The sequence below is a fragment of the Tursiops truncatus genome, chromosome 6 (assembly GCF_011762595.2).
Source record: "Tursiops truncatus isolate mTurTru1 chromosome 6, mTurTru1.mat.Y, whole genome shotgun sequence".
Taxonomy (NCBI): domain Eukaryota; kingdom Metazoa; phylum Chordata; class Mammalia; order Artiodactyla; family Delphinidae; genus Tursiops; species Tursiops truncatus.
In genome coordinates, this window is record NC_047039.1 from 3,100,315 (window position 1) to 3,121,859 (window position 21,545).

A 21,545-nucleotide genomic window follows, 5' to 3' on the forward strand; every position below is an offset into this window, starting at 1 on the left:
AACATTGTAAATCAACTATACTTCAATACAAAACCCAAAACCAAAACAAAATAAATAACATAAATTAAAATTTTCCGACAGATAATTTAAAAACTCTTTGTTTAGATTATAGATGTTAATAAATAATAAAGTTGTGTTTACATAGGTATGCTTTTGTGTCTGGGGAAAAAATAAACAAGGCAAAAAGTCCTCTTATTAATAAAGTTATTTTTGCAAGAAAGCTGCAAACCAGTTACAGCTCATTGATTGGATAAATTTTCCTACTTGCTGAGGTATTGATATTTTAGTGTTAGTGATATTTGAACTATGAAATATTGTTGGTGATATTTAAATTATATGAAGTCCATTTTATGGAAAGGTTGGTCATTGGGCATACATTTTATTTTATTTTTTAATGGTATTTCCTTTTTTAATATATTTACTTATTTATTTATTTATTGGCTGCACTGGGTCTTCGTTGCTGTGTGTGGGCTCTCTCGAGTTGCAGCGAGCAGGGGCTGAGTTTCCAACTCAGGCTTTTGAAACCCACGTAAAAGGCAAAGTCTTAAAAGCCAATACCTTTGAGTTGTAAGCAGTGGGTTTCTGGGTTTCAAAATGTTTTAAGTAAAAAAGAGAGTTTCTGCAATAAGCCTTGGGTTGAAAAAAGAACAGATGAAGAAGCAATTCTACACAGTTACATAAGGTTTGTGGGAGAAGCAAGGAGAGGGAATTGAGTAAACAAGAGAGTTTAAAATAGTTAAACTGGCAACTGGTTTCAGCTTTTAACATTTTATACAAGAAAAAAAGATAAGATCTAGTTAGCCACATTTATTTATAAGCTTTTAGCATATTTTCATTACTCAACATACTTTCTAAAAACCATCTCATGTCATTAAACGCATATGCATATCATTTTCAAAGGACTTCAGACTACTATAACTGTTGTGATGTACTGTATCATTTAGGTTAGTTTGCATTAAAAACAGTATATACAATGAACATACATGTACCTAGTCATCCTCTTTTCCAATTAATTTTTAAATTTTTAATCTTTTTCTTGTTCTTAACTTTTTTTCCCACAGTGAAAGAAGCCACAGTGCTGAATGTTGTTTTCTGTGTTCTGCTGTGTGTTTCTTTCCCTGTGGTGGTGGGTGTTTCCTGAATTGGTGGGGAACACCTGTGGAGAGGACGAGGAGATCGTGTCGGATAAGGAACCTGATGAGTAGTATTTCCAAAAGGTGTCCTGGTACGTCTCTGCTACTGTCTCCACAGATAGATCAGTGAGAGCTGCACATGCTTTGAGAAATGGGAGGTCCAAGTAAATCATGTCATTTTGTGTTCATGCACCTATAACAAGAGTTTTCACTGAGGCAAAGAGAGGCCTTGTCGGGGAAGTGCGGCCTCACCCCTTTATTTCATCCTGTCGACCTCTTTGTCTTCTGGACAGAGAACAGCTTTAGGAAAGTCATGTTATAATTTCCTAATTAGCCAACCCTTAAAATAATATTTTAGGAAAGAAAGAGAGATGCGCTTAACATATGAGAGAACTTTAAAATTTATTATTTATTTATTTATTGTGGCCGCACTGGATCTTCATTGCAGCACGTGGGCTCTTCGTTGCGGCGTGCAGGCTCAGTAGTTGTGGCATGTGGGATCTTAGTTCCATGAGCAGGGATCGAACCCAGGCCCCCTGCATTGGGAGCACGGAGTTTTTTAATTTTTTTTTAATATATTATTTTATTTTATTTATTTTTGGCTGCATTGGGTTTTCACTGCTGCGCATGGGCTTTCTCTAGTTGCGGCGAGTGGGGGCTACTCTTTGTTGTGGTGCACAGGCTTCTCATTGCAGTGGCTTCTCTTGTTGTGGAGCACGGGCTCTAGGCACCCGGGCTTCAGTACTTGTGGCACATGGGCTCAGTAGTTGTGGCTCGCGGGCTCTAGAGCACAGGCTCAGTAGTTGTGGAGCACGGGCTTAGCTGCTCTGCGGCATGTGGGATCCTCCAGGAGCAGGGGTCGAACCCGTGTCCCCTGCATTGGCAGGCGGATTCTCAACCACTGCACCACCAGGGAAGTCCGGGAGCACGGAGTCTTAACTGCTGGACCACCAGGGAAGTCCCACATATGAGAGAACTTTAATTTGTGCTTGTGGCATTACCTGCAAGGTATGTGCTACATTCATGCATAAGGTGAAGTGGAGAGGGGAAGCTGGATAACTTACACAGTTGCTTCTAAGAATTTTATTAACACACAAATATAATTTATTTGTGTTCATCTCATTTTATCATATGAAAGTTAAACTTTAAACGAATCTAGGTTGCAGTGAACTATACACAAAGAAATGATAATTAGGAACATTTAAAAACCATTGTTATTGTTAGGAAACATAATACCTTTAAAATTACTCGTACTGTGGGATATATAGGCATTTCTGTGATCCTGTTAGAAATGAATGTTCCCTACCCAGTTTAGAATAGGACAGAAAGTCTTTCCTTTTCTCCTTCTTTGTACTATTCAGATTTCCACGTTTGGCAGAACAAACTATAAAAGAAAATGCATGTAACGATGTCACACACATACTAACGTAAAAGTGTGAATCCTTTTTTTTAATAGTCAGCTGATTCTTGAATTTTATTTAGCAATAGTAAAGCAGACTTTTTAAAAAAATAAATTTATTTATGTATTTATTTTTGGCTGCGTTGGGTCTTCTTTGCTGCGCGCGGGCTTTCTCTAGTTGCGGCGAGCAGGGGCTACTCTTCGTTGTGATGCGTGGGCTTCTCATTGCAGTGGCTTCTCTTGTTGCGGAGCACGGGCTCTAGGCGTGCGGGCTGCAGTAGTTGTGGCATGTGGGCTCAGTAGTTGTGGCTCGTGGGTTCTAGAGCACAGGCTCTGTAGTTGTGGTGCACGGGCTTAGTTGCTCCGCGGCATGTGGGATCCTCCCGGACCAGGGCTCGAACCTGTGTCCCCTGCTTTGGCAGGCGGATTCTTAACCCTGCGCCACCAGAGAAGTCCAAAGCAGACTTTAAACATAAAAAATATGTTAATTGATTTTGCATTCAATATGATATATCTTTCATTTGTTAATAATAACCCAGTAAGAAACAGGATGAAAGGAGAGAGGTTAAAGCCAGATTGAAATGTCTGCGTTTTTGGACTTCCCTGGTGGTCCAGTGTTTAAGATTCCGTGCTTCCACTGCAGGGGGCATGGGTTCTATCCCTGGTGGGGAAACTAAGAACCCGCATGCCACATGGCACAGCCAAAAAAAGAAAAAAAAGAAATGTCTGCCTTTTTCTTCTGGGAGATTCCTTTTAATTATATTTATCAGAGCCAGAGAAATATTGTAATCAACTAGCAAAAAGGTGTTATTTTACTTTCTTAGCAAAATCCATCTTGGTTACTTTCTAAGCCGATTTGATAGCAAGAGTCACAAGAAGGACTCAAACCTCTTTTCGGAATAATTTAGAGGCGAAACAGTGAATCTCTGTTTCTTTGGGCTCCCCCAAAACCAAGACCAATCAGCATTTCTCCCATACTCCACTTTTTTCAAACAGCATTGCTGTGTCAGGTAGAAGCAAATAGGCATGAGAGGACAGACTGACTTCAAATAGTCTGTTGGGGACACAAACTGCTCTGGCTAATTCCTACCCTAAAATGTGCAGTGGCAGCCCCAGAAATTCCAAGGGACACACATAAAAGTCCCAAAACATAGATCATTGGTGCACAGGGTCCTCTGGTTTAAAAAGTTGAATGCTTTATATCTGACTTTCAGGACTTTTGAATTACTGTGTAGTTATGTAAGTTAGATGTCAGGGTAGTTCCTCCAGACTAATGATTTGAAAGTCACTGAGGCAAGACACAGGGCTTCTGTGGATGTGTGTGTGGTGCTGCCTCCGACATTAGGCATAGTGGTCTCTCCCTGCCCCTCCCTAGCTCAGAAGCCTGTTGGAGGGATACACTCTGTGTTTGCTTAGTACCCGCATGGTGCAGACGGTTGGGAATTCTCATCCTGGGGCTGGTGACATATTGTGTGCATGCTTGTTAGGTGCTATAGAAATTTTGCTTTTGATTTTTCATAGAAGATAATAATAAAGATCAGTAGTTCATGTCTCTTCAACTCTACCCAGATAAGGGCAAATAGGGGAAAAGTTTCAAGTTTGCAAAATATATCACAGTAGACTTAAAAATTTTTTTTCTTTTAATTTCACACTTAGAGATGTTGAAAAATAGTGCGGAGAATCCCATATACCCTTCACCCAGGTTCCTGAAATGTTAACATTTTACCACATTTGTTCATCCTGTGTCTTGTTCTTTCTCTTGCTGTTATATCTACTGTTTTTTGTGTAATCCATAATCTATACGGCTATTTATATGTATGTGGTGCATATAATTACCATGTAATTTTTTCCTGAACTCTATAAGGGTAAGATGCAGACGTGATACGCTTTAACCTCTAAATACTTCAGTGTGTATTTCCTTATGGAAGGGTATATAGCTTATGTATAGCTAAGTACAGTTTTCAAACTCAGAAAATTGACATTGATACAGTACTGTTATTAGAGCTACAGGCTGTTTTCAGATATGCTGCTTGTTGCCCTGTGTCCTTTAATACAGAAGCGCAAACATGTCTGTCCCAGACCTGCTGTGCTCGTCCAGCGCACAGGTCATGTTCTGTGGCTGTCTCTTTGGTCTCCTTTAATCTAGAGCCGCTCCTCAGTCATGCTTTGTCTTTCGTGACTTTGACATTGTTGAAGAATGCAAACCATTTATCTTGCAGAATTTCCCTCAGCTTGGATTTGTAGTGCTGATTATGCGTTTTGGGCAGAGCCCCCCAGAAGTCTTCCTAAATGGTGTACAGGCTTTGGTGCTTCCCTCCAAAATCCATCCTCACAGTGACCAATTTTAGTATTATCGTACAGAAAGCGGAGTCAGATTTCTGAAATTCATCAAGATATTATACATGCTCTTATTATTTTTACTCTCCTGTCGCTTTTTCTTAAGAAAATTTGTGGCCTTTCAGTCAGCTTTCACAAAGTGGAAATTAGTAAATAAAGTCAGGATAGAGGGAGGAAGAAAGAGCTAGTGTGTATGTAAAGGCTGAAGAGGAAGGTTTAGAGCAGATGTTTTATGTAAGCAAGCATGGGCCATTGCAGGACTTGGGCCTTTAAACCCTCAGCCAAAACGGTGAATTATTTATTCCCGGAGGGCTTCTGCCAAAACACTGAAATCAGTACACTCCTCTCCTTTTAGAAGTTTTACACCTTTCCAAGGCAAGCACAAATGTATTAAATGGGGAGGTAAGAGAGAACTCTGTTCTATCTGGTAGAAGTAAAGAGACATTAAGTTTATTAGCACAATATTAAGTACTTATTACATTGTTTGAAATACTAACCCTTTTTGTCTTAATGCTTGTTCCTAATACTGCCTCTTTGAATGATCAAGAAACAGAGCTTGCAACCCACAGTGACGTCCGTTCGGTTTCTGTCTGAACAGTAACAAAATGAGTCTCTGTCTCAGCATGGTGGCTGTGTGTGTCTCTCCCTCCCACCGCCCCACTGCTTCAAGACCCCCTCGTGCTCTAAACTAGGCGTTGTTTATAGCGAGGGGGAAGTTCAGATTCTGGCTTTGCCACGTGATCCTTTGGTGAATGACTTAACATTTATGATAGTTTCTTTGTAAACGAAAGAGAACAAGTCAGTTTAAACCATCAGACTGCAAGAGTGGTCTGGAAATTTTGCTCCATTCCTTAAAAGCCACAGAATAAAATAAACTGCTTTCTTGGGTTTCTTTTTATAGTGTTTGTTTAAACATTAGTATAGTGCCACTCCTTATTCTATATCAGTTAGTACATTTTTATTAAAATGATACACTTTTAGATGATTATTTTTGGCATAAAATCTATATTACTGCTACATAATTTGAAGATGTAATCTGTAATCACTTATGCTAAGATCACCTGTTTGAAATTATGTACCAGCTTTTCTAAATTTTTAGGGCTTTAGAAAAATTCCAAATGCTTCTTTGCTTATACGTCTTTGTTATAAGGTATAACAAAATGATATATAACATATATCATTTAGATGCTTAATATTTGAAGATGAGTTGTCCAGAGTGACTTAGCTGTCTGAGGCTAGCATCTGGGCCTTTTGGTAGCAGTTTGTTGCTCTTTTCACTTACCTAATTGTTAGATCCATTAGGATTCCTTTATTCTCAGTCCCGTTCACATCCCTATTAATCGTGTGTGTGTTTATTTAGAAAAGTAATTTTCATTGATATTGATAGGTATATTTATATACCTACAAGGGTTATGCAGACAAAGTTCATTCTCTGCTTTTTCTAACAAATCTACTTGTCAGAGGTAACCATTATTAACATGTTGTTTCATATCTTTTCATACTGTTTTCTCTGTATTTAAATATACATGTAAGCGTAACTTTTAAACCAAAATAAATTTTACTAAATGATTTTCAAATTAAACATGCTGATCTGCACTTGAAAATAGGGTCAGGGGTCAGATCTCGCTCTTCACCTGTAAATAAACTATTATTGAAACACAGCCATATTCATTCATTTATATATTGTCTATGCCTTCTTTTGTGCTACCGTGGCAAAGTTGAGTAGTTCTGACTATACGGCCTCCAAAGCCTAAAAGATATACTCTCTGGCTCTTTTGCTGACCCCTCTTTTAGATCATAAGCATCTGGCATTTGTTTTTGCCTACTTTCTGGAGCACTAGTAAGATGTTCTCCCCACACTTTGCATGATTTATGGACTTGTACAAGGATAAGTGCAGGAAGAATTCCTAGATATATGGCCGCTGGGTTGGAGATTGTCTGTGTAGCTTTGCCTGCCCAAAGAGGTTATACAAGTTTATACTGAAACTAATGCTTTTGTGGCAGGACCTCTTTTCCCCATAACTTTGCCAACTCAGTGCGTTAGCCAGCTTTTTTAATCTTTACCAATCTGATAGAGGAAAATGCTATTGTAGGTTTTATCTGCATTTCTTTTTCTGTGTTAGATTGAACTTCTTTTCAAATTTAATAGCCAGTTTTTATTTTTTGTGAATTGTCTTTGTCTCCTTCCTTGTACCTTCAAGTCTGTTACATAGTGGACACTTGTCAAGTATTTATTTAACTCTAATGAGGGAACCAGCTTGATGACAAAGCTGGTTTAGGGGATCGTGTGTGAGTTGGAAAGGACATGCCATAGTCTTTTTGCCTATTTCCAAGTCTCAGATGAATTTTTCTAATGCTTTCCTGCCTCTGTTTTAGTGTAATTATTTCGAGTGATAACTATTTCTTTATGAATCCCTAATGAACTGCTGAGGAGGCAGCATAGTTCACCATTGTGTCTCACAGAACGCACTCATTGTCCCCTTTTTGCTTTGTAGGAACTCATTACACAATGACAAACGGAGGCAGCATCAGCAGTTCCACCCACCTGCTGGACCTTCTGGATGAACCCATCCCCGGTGTGGGTACCTATGACGATTTCCACACCATCGATTGGGTGCGGGAGAGATGTAAAGACAGGGAAAGGCATAGACGGGTGAGTGTTTTCAGTAATCTTTAAAATGACAGTGCACAATCAGATCATTTACTAATATGTGATCTTGGCCTGCCAAAATATGTTATACATTAAAAGTACATTCAAGTAAATGCCTACATTTTATAAGTAATATGTTTTTTCTCTATGTAACTTTTTAAACGTTTATTTATATCCCATGTCTTTCTGGAAAGGATTTGAAGTAGCTTAAAATCAAAGAAGTATAGTAAGACAAAGCAGGAAGGAAAGGGAAAACGCGGCATGTGAATTGAGGGAGGATGAAGCCAAGTTCAAGATGTAGCAGTCAGCATGATATCTGACTTTGAGCAGCACAGCAGCTACGGCAAAAGAGGAGACGTATTACATAATTTCAGTTGTTGGAAAAAGAAGCAGCTTACTGGGGAGATAGTTTCCCGGGGTTTTGCTGTTTTCTTTTATCTCCTTTCCTGGTTTTAAATTCTGAGATGTTTCTCAAATTGAGTCCAGTATAGGGCATATTGAACGTTGTAATGAATCACTAATCAAAAAAAGAATGGCTTTTGCTAAAAACTACAACTTATGTTAACTTTTTTGTTGTCAATTGTGCCTTACTGATACAGTGTAATCCAAAAATAATTTTAAAAGAGAAAAAAAAATCTCTTGAAAATAAAATTCCAAATTCTAAAAGGCCGTTTGCAAATTTGAGCTCTGAAAGTTACTTGTAAATGAAATAATGGCTTGTACAAATTAGGTATTACCTTTCATAATAATGTATATATGTGTATTAAACCTAAAGTTGGACTTAGATTATATTGTTTATGAAAAGTACTGCTTCTGAGATTCATCAGTCAATATTTACCTTTTCTGGGAACATTATAAATGGAGTGTAACTGAAAATAAGAGGTAATACCGTATTAGATACTAAAACTGAGAAATTTCAAAAATATTAATTCATTTAAAAGTAACAATAACAAACCCATTACATGTTAACATAAAAAACATATTTTTATGAAAAATAACTATTTTCCAAAATAAAAAATATTTAATGAGAGAGTGACATTGTATTACATCTTTATAAATCATTCATTCATTGTTGTCTGGTTTACTGAAAACTGCTGGTTTCTCATATCTGCTGCTGCAATCTGTTGTGATATGTTTTGATTGAAGTACGTGAAGAAAATCCAGCCTCACACAGATGTGTAGTTGGAAAAGCCAGGAGTATTTTAATAACCTTTTCAGATCATTGTGGATATTCTTTGATACTGCATGACAGTGACAGTGACAAGTGGTAGTTTCTTAAAGGTTAGATGCACTGTGTAATCTGAAACTGTATCAATGAACTTTTTGTCTCCTATTACATTAAAATCTCTTGGTTCCTGTTGAACTTCGAATGGATGATTTTGTAATATTATGCCATGATCCTTTGAAAAATAGTAAAAAAAAAAATAAGAAAGAAAGAGAAAAATAGTGAATCATTGATTCATGCAGTTCTTTCAATAGTTGACACTTTCATTACACCATATCATTATACAATATCAAAAAAGGCACATTTGTTAATATCAACCCTGATCTCCTCAGAAACGTCTTTAAGGACTGGGATCTGTCATTCTTATAGTGATGGCTACAAGTTTTCTAACATTCATTTTTACTTGAAAGCTCAAATTCTATCACTGGAAACGAATACACATTTTACTTGAAATGACAGGCTTACTTGGTTCATTTTTGAGAAAAATACCTGTCAAATTTCCAAGTCTGAAAAACCATGGCTTGGTGGTTTTCTTTCAAGTAATATGGGTGTTCCATGGAAGTGGTTTGTTTTGCAGCTCAAGTAGATCGCACAGGTGCTTTTCCTCAAGGCCTCGCCTCTGGCTTCAGTGTGCATCGGAAGTGCTGTGTGTATACTTCAGTCATCACACGCAATGTTAGGAAGCCTCAGTAGACTGGGCGCAATACTTTTTACTGCTTCCTCAAAGACATTTCAAAGTGAAACTGGCACTTAACTTACCTTTTAGCTCTAAGTGGCAGTGAAGAATGTGATGACTGCCAGGGTGTTTGGATGCCACCGCCTTGACTCTGCTGAGGACCCAGCAGTTATGTTATCGTTTTTGCGTTGTCAGTGAAAGCATCAACATGGTGAAAAAGGCACATCGTGTTTTAATATTACTATGAAAATAGCTTTGACCATGAAGACCCCTGAGAAAAGGTCTCAGGGACACACAGGGTGTCTGGGCCACACCATGAGAACCACTGTTTTTTTTTTTTTTAATTTTTTTTAAATTTTTTTTTAATTTTAATTTTAATTTTTGGCTGTGCTGGGTCTTTGTTGCTGCGCGCAGGCTTTCTCTAGTTGCGGTGAGCGGGGGCTACTCTTCGTTGAGGTGCGCGGGCTTCTCATTGCGGTGGCTTCTCTTGTTGCGGAGCATGGGCTCTAGGTGCTCAGGCTTCAGTAGTTGTGGCACGTGGGCTCAGTAGTTGTGGCTCACAGGCTCTAGAGCACAGGCTCAGTAGTTGTGGTGCACGGGCTTAGTTGCTCCGCGGCACATGGGATCTTCCCTGGCCAGGGCTCGAACCCATGTCCCTTGCATTGGCAGGTGGATTCTTAACTACTGCACCACCAGGGAAGCCCCCGAGAACCACTGTTTTAATCCAGTGTGCCTAAATCACACACACTATAAATTCCATACCTTGTGTGATTGTTAGGTAAACACAGTTATACTTGGAATTATATTACTTTACAGAGTCACTGACATATTCAGGGAGGGTTTAAGTGTGTTCTCAAGTGAGGGGTAGGAAAGGGTCCATAGATACCGTGTTTATAAAATTATAGAGAAAACTGAAACTAAAACCACAACACATCCCTTTTTTTCTCTGGTTATGAAAGTAGTCCATGGTCCTTGAAAACATTTCAAATAATATAACAATAAGTGAAGTAGTCAGTGAGTGTCCTAGCTATTCACATCAATCATCTCTTTCTAAGTAAGTCAAATATCATTTTCAGTGCTTTAATATATGCTTATATAAGCATAAAACTCTGTTAAAGCTGGGAAGTTCCACATGTAGATGTTCTTACTGTTGTTCTTAAAGCATCAAATTAAAAAAAAAAAGTTTCTATATTAGTGCGTATAGCTATCTAATTCCTTTTTCCCCTAAACTTTTAATTATCCTTGTAGCCCTCCTACCCCAGCTTATTTTTATTTTTTTGCGGTACACGGGCCTCTGACTGTTGTGGCCACTCCGTTGCGGAGCACGGGCTCTGGACGCGCAGGCTCAGCGGCCACGGCTCATGGGCCCAGCCGCTCTGTGGCATGTGGGATCTTCCCGTACGGGAGCACGAACCCGTGTCCCCTGCATCGGCAGGCAGACTCTCAACCACTGCACCACTAGGGAAGCTGCCCCCGCCCCCAGCTTATTTTGAAGCAAATTCAGCATTATATCATTTCAAATATTTATGTCAGTATTTCGCAGGATGGTAGCAATCTAATTCTCATTCCGTTTTTATTTATTAGCTTGACTTTTTCTATAAAGAGAACCTTCCCACACCAGTTACCTGGATTCCCTCAAGTTCGGGTTGTTCAGAGAAGGGAGGAGGTTTGACACCTCATGGCTCCCTAGCATCCTCAGAGTTGACCAGTGAGGTTTTGGTTTGCTTGTTTGGTTGCTGTTTCTGTATCTTCATGGGCCTAAACATATTTGATGTGTTTTAATCATCACAATTATTATCCTTATTGATGCCCATGTTATTCCATTTCTGACCAGTGGCAGCCTATTTAGGTTGGTGTGTGAGTCCTTTGGCCCGTGCTTAGTAGACTTTGATGTATTCTGGGAAGACAAGTTAATCCTGGCTCATGTTACACGTTTCCTGCACCGAACCTGGACCTCTCCAAGGAGCTCTGGTTCCTTTGAAGGAAAATGGTACACAGGCATCCTGAGCGCTGGAGGCTCTTACTGCTTGCAGGCTGGCCATTGTTTCTAGCCTCTTAAGTTTAGAGGAACCTTCTAATTTAAATTAAATGCTGTAGGGCTTTCATTTGACTTGTAGTCCTTAAGCCTGTATCTCCTTTCAGCCAAGCCTAGAATCTCAGCGTCACATGCATTGTTTCTCCTCACAACACACACACAGCAGATGTGTTATTTCAGAATAACGCTACCAACACTCTCGCCAGCAACATGCTTACTGAAGAGTTTTAGTGTTTTCTTTTTTTACGATACTTTTTGTCCTTAGTGTTTAACCCACTAGGGTTCCACATACAAATTACTTTCTTTTATAGTCCCTGCGCCTCCCAACTTATTGCCTTCCTCCTCTTACAGGTAATGATTCACACTTTCAATGTTATGTTTTGTCCCTTTATTTTTTAAAATGCAAGCATATATATTTATTTATTTTTCTTAGATAAATGGTAGCATCCTATACACACTTATACCTTGCTTTTCTCCCCCAAATGATACTGCATTTATCTCATTCTTTTTTAATGGCTACAGAGTTTTTCATGACATAGATGTACTGCAGTTTATTTAACCAGTACTATATTGATGAACATTTAGATGATTTTCAAATGTTTACTTAATGTTATATCTCATTAAACATTACAGTTATTCTTACTTAGAGGAAGAAGCAACATGAGGTTTATTGTTTTTGAAAGGAATGACCTACCTTCAATTCTAAAGAATGGTTAATATCTGTGATTGGTTGCTTATAATATAGAAGGAATAAAATTGCCGCATTCAATTTAGAACTTACTGAGTCTTTTGAATGGAGCCTTGTGGCTTGAAATAGAGCAAATGTTTGAAATAGGCCAGATCATTGAATTCCGGCTGTAGCCCTCCCGTGGGATGAAGGAGCACTGAAGTCCTGGCCCGAGAATGTGGCTTTGTAAAGCAGCCGTGATAGTAGGACAGAAGAGGTTTGGGCAAGTTAGGGATCGTTTCTTGGGAAGAGAGGAGAGACTTGCCCTCTTGTGTCTTAGAGTGAGATCTGGAAGTCAAATCTGTTGCCGTCCCGCGACTCTTACCTCCTGCTCTGTATTGGTAGAGGACGTTTCTGCCTTCCACAGTGACGGGGCCCTTCCCCTGGGATTGGAGTGCTCCTTTCTCGCATATTACAGGCCTGCACATTTTGGCAGCCCCTTGATTCACGTGACTGCTTTGTACTGCATTTATGGGCATAGTACTGTTACTCACTGACCTTACCTTTTAAAGACCATTATGTTCCACCTAACTGCTAGAAGCAGAGAACGAGCAGGGAATGGCAGACATTTCAAGCTATAATGTCTTGTTTCTGTTAATATAAAAGATGTATACCAGCTAAGATTGATTCAGTTTAACACAGTCTGTGTCAGACTTTATGTGGTTTGTGGACCCCTTTGCTCTCATCCTGTGGTTCTTGTTAAAAATACAGATTTCTGGGTAAATGCTTGTCATCTGGGTCACAGGTGTCTGACCTCCTGATTCTGCCCCAAACTCACTTATCCCATTATTTAGTTTAGAAAGTACTGTTCCATGTATAGTAACTGAGAAAATTGTTAGATTCTAGAACTCTGGCTTCTGCTCGTAGTTTGAAAAATGAAGCATAAACATTTCTAATTTCAGATCAACAGCAAAAAGAAAGAATCAGCATGGGAAATGACAAAAAGTTTGTATGATGCGTGGTCAGGATGGCTAGTAGTAACACTAACAGGATTGGCATCAGGTAAAGAAAATTTTTAATGTAACCCTTTTTTGGTTAACAGGATAATAAACAGTTCTCCCCTCCTTCTTGCAGTTTTTTCTCAGGTACTTTTCGATTTTTAGAAGCATTTGTTTCTTTCCTTCCCAAAAATCTTCTTAAATATAAGACTAGGAGGCAGGAGGCGCAGAGTTCTAGCCTTGGCTCTGTCAGCGTATGTGTCTATCCAATTGGGGTGACCTTTCTCGCTCTGTTTCTTTATCTGTAAAACACATGGTTTGGACCAGATGATCAGTGAAGTATATTTTAATGTTAACATCACAGTAAATAGCTAATATTTATTGAGTGCTTCCTGTGTGTCATACACTGTTCCAAAAGCTTTACGTGTGTGTAAACCTCATGGCAGTCCTATGGTCTGAGTCTTAACAGCTGAGGGGACTAAGCACAGAGAGCTTAAGCGAGTTGACCGAGGTCATGTAGCTAGAGAGTCGGCAGGGCACAGTCAGAGCCCACACTTAAGCTCCGTGTGGGCTGCACCGCGCCCAGAGGCCCTCTGGGTGAGACTTTAATAGCAGTTGAAGATGTGAAAACAAACACGAAGGGCTGTTTTACTTTCAGCTTCCACTGTGGAAGATTCTGTCCCCAAGAACACAAGGGAAAGTTAAAATTTGTGTAGAGAGTAGAGGCAATCTGATACCCCTTATTGGCTGCCCACTGTTTATGTGACCCATTGATCTTTTTATATGAGAAGGACCTAGATTTTGACCATAAGTTTGTGTATTCTCTGTACTCTGTCAGTAAGATGATCTTGGTATATTTGATTTTCTCTTAAAAGAAAAAAAGAAACAAACCTGATAGTCTGTCACAGTAATTCATTAATGCCATGAGTTTCACTAATTCTAACGGATATTCCATTTTAATGAGCTTGAGATCCTTTGTAAATCTATGGATTAGGTTTCAGATTAAAAGACACTAGTAAAAACTATGACTTCACAACCTGAGATGAGCCCCTCCTGCCAGGTGGTTGTCTTTGGAAGATTCCAACACATTTTAAAAATCACAGTGAATTTTAATGATGTAAGTAGTTTTAATTTCAAGCAAAGAATAACAGTTTTATTTTAAAGAATAGCTATTTACACTTTTTAAAAAGTAATAGAAACTTATTTCTAATACGATTTGAAATCTTAAATTTGTGTAGTATTCTCTTTATGACCCTTTATTTGTAGGGAGTCCCCAGCTTTCCTTGACCCTTTTAACCTGATAGTTCTGGGCTCCCCAGAAATGGACTGCCTGTTTTCACCACCTCCAACATTTTTTCCAGGGGCATTGGCTGGTTTAATAGACATCGCCGCCGACTGGATGACTGACCTCAAAGAGGGCATCTGCCTTAGTGCACTGTGGTACAACCATGAACAGTGTTGCTGGGGGTCTAATGAAACCACATTTGAGGAGAGGGATAAATGTCCACAGTGGAAAACCTGGGCGGAATTAATCATAGGGCAAGCGGAGGTGAGTCTTGCTTTGTCTCAAAGTGAATTAATAATTGATACCGTGAAATGAGTCTCCAATTCATTTAATTATAGAATTAATCACGTTAGATGACTGCAGCTGCATTAAAGGAAAATAAAGAAATGTAATAGGATAGAATGGAAAATATGAGAATACGTTGCCGTGAGTAAAATGTAGGTACTGTTTCAAGAGGCTCTTCTATTAACTGCATAGCCACATACAAATCTGCTGGGTTATGACGTAAAATGTATTTCTTATTGTAGAAAAGAAGTGCAGTAGGAGCTGTGTAACCACAAAGTGCCGATTAACATAGTACATCACAATGGTTTGGGAAGTATGAATTATGAAAAATGTTAGTGAAAATAAGCCTTCTAACTGGAGAGATCTTGCAAAAATGCCGAGATTTTTCTTTGTGGCATGACAGTTTTTAAATGAGTATTTTACTATTGTTGATGTTCTATAAAGAACATTTCAGAAGTTAGAATATTATATTTTATATATATATACATGGTTACATGGTAAGATATGGATATGTTTTTTAAATTTTGTCATAGCTGAATTTTAGCACTAAAAATAATATATCTGCTGGTGAGATGGGCAGTATGCTGTTCCTCACTTAATCTTCAGGAGAATCGCAGCAAAATGAAATCTGAGTGTGAAGGTAGTTTTGTCTTCACCAACTGTTTCCAAAAAGTGGTTTGTGGGTTGGCGGAGATTGAAGTGCAGCCGAGATTCTTGGCAACAAGACTTTGAGGATCAGGATGAAGCTAGGAAAAATATTAAATAGATGGTCTCCTTGGTACGTATACAAATATGTTTTTAGACTCTACTTAAATATTTCGTTCATGTACAGCTTTTATTATTGTGGCAGCAAACCAGGAGCCTTCTACAAGTTTTACCCAAGCTGCTTAGGTGGCAAGCACTTGAATTAGTGACGCCCGTAAATTAAGTTCATGCTATTGAACTGTTTGTTTCTTAGGGTCCTGGTTCGTACATCATGAACTACATAATGTACATCTTCTGGGCCTTGAGTTTCGCCTTTCTTGCCGTTTCCCTGGTGAAGGTGTTTGCTCCGTATGCCTGTGGCTCTGGGATTCCAGAGGTAAGCCATGCAGTGTTTAGTGTCATCAACATTTTGCAGTTGTGATACTTATCTTTTTGCCTGTAGGGGGGAAAAGTAGTGGTTTTTCTGGGGAAGTGGTTTGTCTGTAATATGAAAAAGAAAATTTTTTAAATGTCAGCTGATAGTAGACATCGTTGAAAGAAATTCTTCCCCATACTCATTTCATTGTTTGCTGTGGAGGTTGATTTTTTTTCCTCACCACTAATTTCGCACATGACTAAACGAATATCAGCCCTGAGCTAAACATCAAGAACCTGGAAAGTATCTTGCAGCCTCAAGTTCTTTGGTGACTTAGTTGATGTTTTGCTCATATGAACTGGATTTGATTACGTTCATTTTCTTTTTATAACTATCTTTTAATTAGATAAGTTAATAATCCTTGAATTTGGCAGTTAACATTTATAACCCTTTTGTACTTTAAAATAAATATTTGATCATAGTGGGTCCATAGTACAGACTTCTGGGTTTTATTTTTTATCAACAGTGACTTAAAGAAGAATATACTTAGGATTGAACATGATGTGAACTTATTTCTTTTCTTTTCCCTTTTTATTTTTCTGTCTCAAATAAGTTACTAGCTCTTTCTAGTGCATTGCTTTTAAAAACAATTTTAGTGATTTTAAAGCTGTATTAATTAAGAATATCTTTAATAAGGAGCAATGCTGTGTAGTATTCAGCAGTTGTCACTCATCCTTCTTAATATATAGGAAAATATTACACATTATTACAGTACTCTGAGAAGGCACAATATCTTTAAAGGCAAGATATCTTTATTTCTGACACAGAATGTCTGAAATGTATCTAACTTTATTATATGTCTGTAACAGAAATATCCCACTTTACCATTTGCTGGTTATGTAATTATACCCCTTGCATTGAAGTCTGTAGCCCCTTAACATGGCCTGGTATTTTAGTTTTGTTCATGAGATAGGGTTGCCTTCTATCCTTGCTGGGGAAGAGAATTAGAATACGTTACAGATTTATTACATAGAGCGTAACAGTTCAAGCTTTCAGAAAATGAATTGTGAATCTTTCCATTGTCCACCAAAATTTGCAGGGTGAGTAAAACAAGAGAGTAATCTATTAGTTAAGGTCTCATGTTTCTTACAGGAAATTAAGCTGCCTTGATCTTTCCTTTGTAGATTAAAACTATTTTGAGTGGATTCATCATCAGAGGCTACTTGGGAAAATGGACTTTAATGATTAAAACCATCACATTAGTACTGGCTGTGGCATCAGGTTTGAGTTTAGGGAAAGAAGGGCCCTTGGTACACGTTGCCTGTTGCTGTGGAAATATCTTTTCCTACCTCTTTCCCAAGTACAGCACAAATGAAGCCAAGAAAAGAGAGGTAAGCGTCTTCTGTTGTTTATTTGACAGACGAACATCTGTTCCATAGACTTAATCAGTGAAGAATCTCCTAGTGTAAGGATCACATTGGATACATTCTGTATTCAGATTACAATTTTAATGTGTTCTGAATGATCTCCAGAATCTGTCTGGAGTCCATCCCCAGTGCGGCTCACTCCTGTATTTCAGGGAGGTTTAGATGGCCTGGTGTCGTTGGTTTCAGCTGCATTTCACAAAGATTTGCATTTGTTTTTGCTTTGCCTGACACCTCTCCTCCTCCGGAGTGTTTCCCAAATGTAACATTGTTTTACTCCTGTTTCTCCGGATCAGTGTTTCTCCTGGGGTGGGCCATCTCACCAGCTGTTTTCCTCTGGAGGAGGTTTCTGATGCCCAGTGGGAGAGGTGTGTCATCTCACAGAGCTCTCTGGCACCTTAGGGAAGCTCGAAGGGTCTTTAACCTCCTGAGGTTACATCAGAGATTCACGTTAAGGGGATACAGGACTTCGTCTTGCCTGAGATCTTCTAGGAGACCTTTAAACTTGATATATCATAGAGTTCCCCTGAGGTTTCTAGGTTGGTGTGGATATTTTCTAGAAGAAAAGTGGGCTCCTGGGACCTTCTTATTAGCTCTAGACTTTGGGAGCCCAGTCCCTTCCTGTTTCCCCAGTCTCAACTGCATTTGTCTACCCAGTGCAGTTCCTTTACTTGCTATTGTACCTTGACATTTGTGGAGTACGATTTTAATTTTTATTTATTCATTATAAGTACAAAAATTTATTTATTAGAAAATACTATAGAAATTAAATTCACCCAGATTTTAATGTGCACACTGTGAAGATTAGTAATGTTTATGACATTAACTTGATTCTGACACCTTGGCGCGTAAATGACTAGAGTTCACACGTTAGTTGAAAGCATTTAGGCTTCGTATTTTGTTCTTCTTCCCTTGACCACTTCCTTGACATGTTTAAATTAAGTGATTCTTAGATATTTATGAAACAGACGAAAACATCTGTGACTTTTAAGTATGTGGGTGCTAGCTTGATTGTAAAATTCTATTATATTAAACAGAGAATCAGAGAATTCAGTTAAGTCTGTTGTCTGCAATCCTGTTGGTGGAAAAAAACACAAAATAGTAAGTTAGATTTGCTCTCCCTCCTCCCCCAAATAAGCAGTCTGCCTTCTAAAGCCGGGTACAATTTAATTAAAACAAGAATTTGTTCATTTTTAATTTACCAACTACTGACTGTGGAGCCTGACTATGGAGTTCGTGCTCTTAACACTTACAATTTAATTTTTATTATTTCAAATTTCTCTTTCAGAGATGTCAGAATTCACCATTTGAGGAAATGCTTTGGTAGCCTCAGATATTTACTGGAGTAAAGTAGTAAAAGGAATAAAGACTTAGAAAAGTACTTGATTACCAGTAGATGCCCAGTGACTTGATATGTGTGTTTGGCTTCGCCCTGGTGGGAGGTGGGCAGCGTTCAGTGGCCGCCTGGGGACTGGAGGGAGGACCGTGAGTGCTGTTTCCTCCTTGCTGTGACCTGTGCTGGGCGTGCGCCCTCGGGTGGCCATGGTTTGTACCCTCACCTGAGACTCCCAAGGGGGCAGTAGCGGACTCTTCAGAGGACTTAGGGAACTGAACCTGTAGGGAGCTCGATAGGTTTTAAGTTCCCTGGACATTTCACTAGGATGTGGGCTAGAGTAATTATTAATGATGCAGCAGTGAGCTCCAAAATCTGAAGAAATAATATCCTGTTTAAAAACAAACAAACAACTGTCTCCACTGGTCTCTCCACTCGTGTCCTCAAGCACACATCTCGAAGGTTGTCTGTGGTCATTGCCTTTTCTTTACATCCTGCTTATTACGTTGGTGTATCTCATACAAATGTGTTTTGACTGGATATTGAATATAAGAGTGACCTTTCAATTAAAGCAGAAGAGAAGAAAATCTTTTTAGAAGAAATGTTTGTCTTTGCTTGGAGAGAGGGAGACATGCGAGTTAAATTCAGAAGGGCATTTCGAAAATTTGAGTAACATGAAGAATTTGTGTTTGGTATATTTGAGTTTATAAGAACATGTGAAATAACCCGCATCCTCTTTGTAGGTGCTATCAGCTGCCTCAGCTGCAGGTGTTTCTGTAGCTTTTGGTGCACCAATCGGAGGAGTTCTTTTCAGCCTGGAAGAGGTAGGTTAAAAACAACCACCACCAGCAATTAAAATTATGTTTAATTACCATTGCACATGTATTTTGGCACACTTTTCAGTTTTATAGCTAGTGTAATAGATACAGAATTTGCTTTTAAGTTTTCAAATTTATTTTCATAGTTATTTTTCACTCTTTCTTACATTAAAAAGTCATGAAAAGTAATATGTATGTTCTTTATTGAGAAAAGTCTTTCAAAATATTATTCATATATAAAATGTTAGTGATTATTTAAAATTTAACTTTGTTGAACATAATTAAGAGTAAGCACAAATAGAAAATATTGGAAACCATCCTTCTTGGCTAAATTCTATAATTTGTTTTTATTTAAAGGTTTTTAATCAGTTTCTAAGTCATCTTTTTAAGTTTTTCTTGTGTGATTATTTCTGTGGCAGTTATTGATGTTTAAGGAAATAATCCTAGTCGCTTCAGTGGAATATTTTGTTTTTGTGTTCTCACTGGTGCTTAAGAGTTTTTACACATTGACACAAAAATGTGACTTAGAAATGTTTAAAATTTACTTTTCTCTCCCAGTTGTTTATGTTCTTCTTTTTGCTTTAATATCTAAGAGGGAAATTAAATACTTCTTTATGAACTAACAGGAGTTGGTGGTGGTACATTTATTCTTAACTACCATGATTGAATTGGCATTGAAGCTCATTTTAAAAATAACACAAGGCTAGGTATCTTAAATAATTAGTAGACATTTATAATCAGTTGATACTGTGAATTAGTAATGATGTGATAGCCAACGTTACTAAATAGTGGTATTTTTCTTATCACGGTAAAATCCATTATATGTACATTCTAGCTGCAGCAAAATTTAGAGTGTTGATATTTACCGTTCAAGTTATAACATATCAGAACTATCTTATAAAATTACAGCATTAATTTTTCTTTTCCTTTTTTTTTAGGTTAGCTATTATTTTCCTCTAAAAACTTTATGGAGATCATTTTTTGCTGCTTTAGTGGCTGCATTTGTTTTGAGATCCATCAATCCGTTTGGTAATAGCCGTCTGGTCCTTTTTTATGTGGAGTATCATACACCGTGGTACCTTTTCGAACTGTTTCCTTTTATTCTCCTCGGGGTATTTGGAGGGCTATGGGGAGCCTTCTTCATTAGGGCAAATATTGCCTGGTGCCGCCGACGCAAATCCACCAAGTTTGGAAAGTATCCTGTTCTCGAGGTCATCATTGTTGCAGCCATCACTGCCGTGGCAGCCTTCCCTAATCCCTACACGAGGCTCAACACCAGCGAACTGATTAAAGAGCTCTTCACAGACTGCGGCCCCCTGGAATCCTCTTCTCTCTGTGACTACAGAAATGACATGAACGCCAGTAAAATCGTTGATGACATTCCTGATCGTCCAGCAGGCCTTGGAGTATATTCAGCTATATGGCAGTTATGCTTGGCACTCATATTTAAAATCATAATGACAGTGTTCACTTTTGGTATCAAGGTAGGTGCTCCTGTGAGGTGATATGTAAGTAGTCTTGGCGTGTTCAGCACTTGTATGTGGAATGAGAAGTGAAAGTTTTATCTGAAGATGGTTGCTTCGTAAATGTAGGCTGAAAGAGTTATCTTTTGGGTTCAATTTTTAGTAACGAAAAGAAGAGTTTTTTAGGAGATATTGTTGAGCGTGGTATCTCTTGCTGGGTTAACAACTTACCCCAAACCCAGCAGCTTAAGAGAACCGCTTACTGTGCCCTTGATGTTGGGTCAGTAGGATGGGAAGGTCTCAGCTGGGCATATTGTGTTCGTGGTCAGTTCCACGGTTGTCATCAAGACACGGCTCGGCTGGTCATTTCAAAGCCATTCGTGTGTCAGGTACCTGGGCTGAGCAGGTTCAGACAGCTGGCCTCCTGCACTGCCTGTCTGTCTCTGGTTTTTCCCTCGTGGCAGCCTCAGGGTGGGTAGATTCCTCACATGGTGGCAGTTCAGGGTCCCCAGAGCATGGTTCCAAGAGGACCGTTTCTAACCTAGGCAAGGATGTCCTGCAGCACACCTCCTGTTAAGTCCTGTTTCTCTGTGCGGTCACAGAGGCCCCGGGTTCAGGGAGGGCACACACACTGTACCTCAGAGTGGGAAGGGGTGTCAGAGAATTGATCATCATGTTTTAAAACCATTTTTAGTAGCTTCCTGTTGCTGCTGTGACAAATTACCACTAAATCACGTACATTTATTACAGTTCTGGA

The 21,545-nt window shown here is 38.8% G+C and overlaps 1 protein-coding gene across 8 annotated transcripts in view; it reads left to right on the plus strand.

The window, feature by feature from the left end:
* The window catches only part of CLCN3 (chloride voltage-gated channel 3), an 83,172-nt gene that overhangs the window by 43,842 nt on the left and 17,785 nt on the right, over positions 1 to 21,545 (plus strand). For 6 of the 8 annotated variants that reach the window (XM_019932345.3, XM_019932346.3, XM_019932349.3 and 3 more), the window contains 7 exons: positions 7,365 to 7,522; positions 13,085 to 13,184; positions 14,482 to 14,669; positions 15,649 to 15,771; positions 16,935 to 17,141; positions 19,251 to 19,331; positions 20,264 to 20,809. In XM_019932345.3, the coding sequence (XP_019787904.1) occupies positions 7,365 to 7,522; positions 13,085 to 13,184; positions 14,482 to 14,669; positions 15,649 to 15,771; positions 16,935 to 17,141; positions 19,251 to 19,331; positions 20,264 to 20,809 (1,403 nt within the window). Of the gene's footprint in view, positions 1 to 7,364; positions 7,523 to 13,084; positions 13,185 to 14,481; positions 14,670 to 15,648; positions 15,772 to 16,934; positions 17,142 to 19,250; positions 19,332 to 20,263; positions 20,810 to 21,545 lie in introns of those variants that run through there. The other 2 variants (XM_073805733.1, XM_073805732.1) reach the window with 2 other exon arrangements.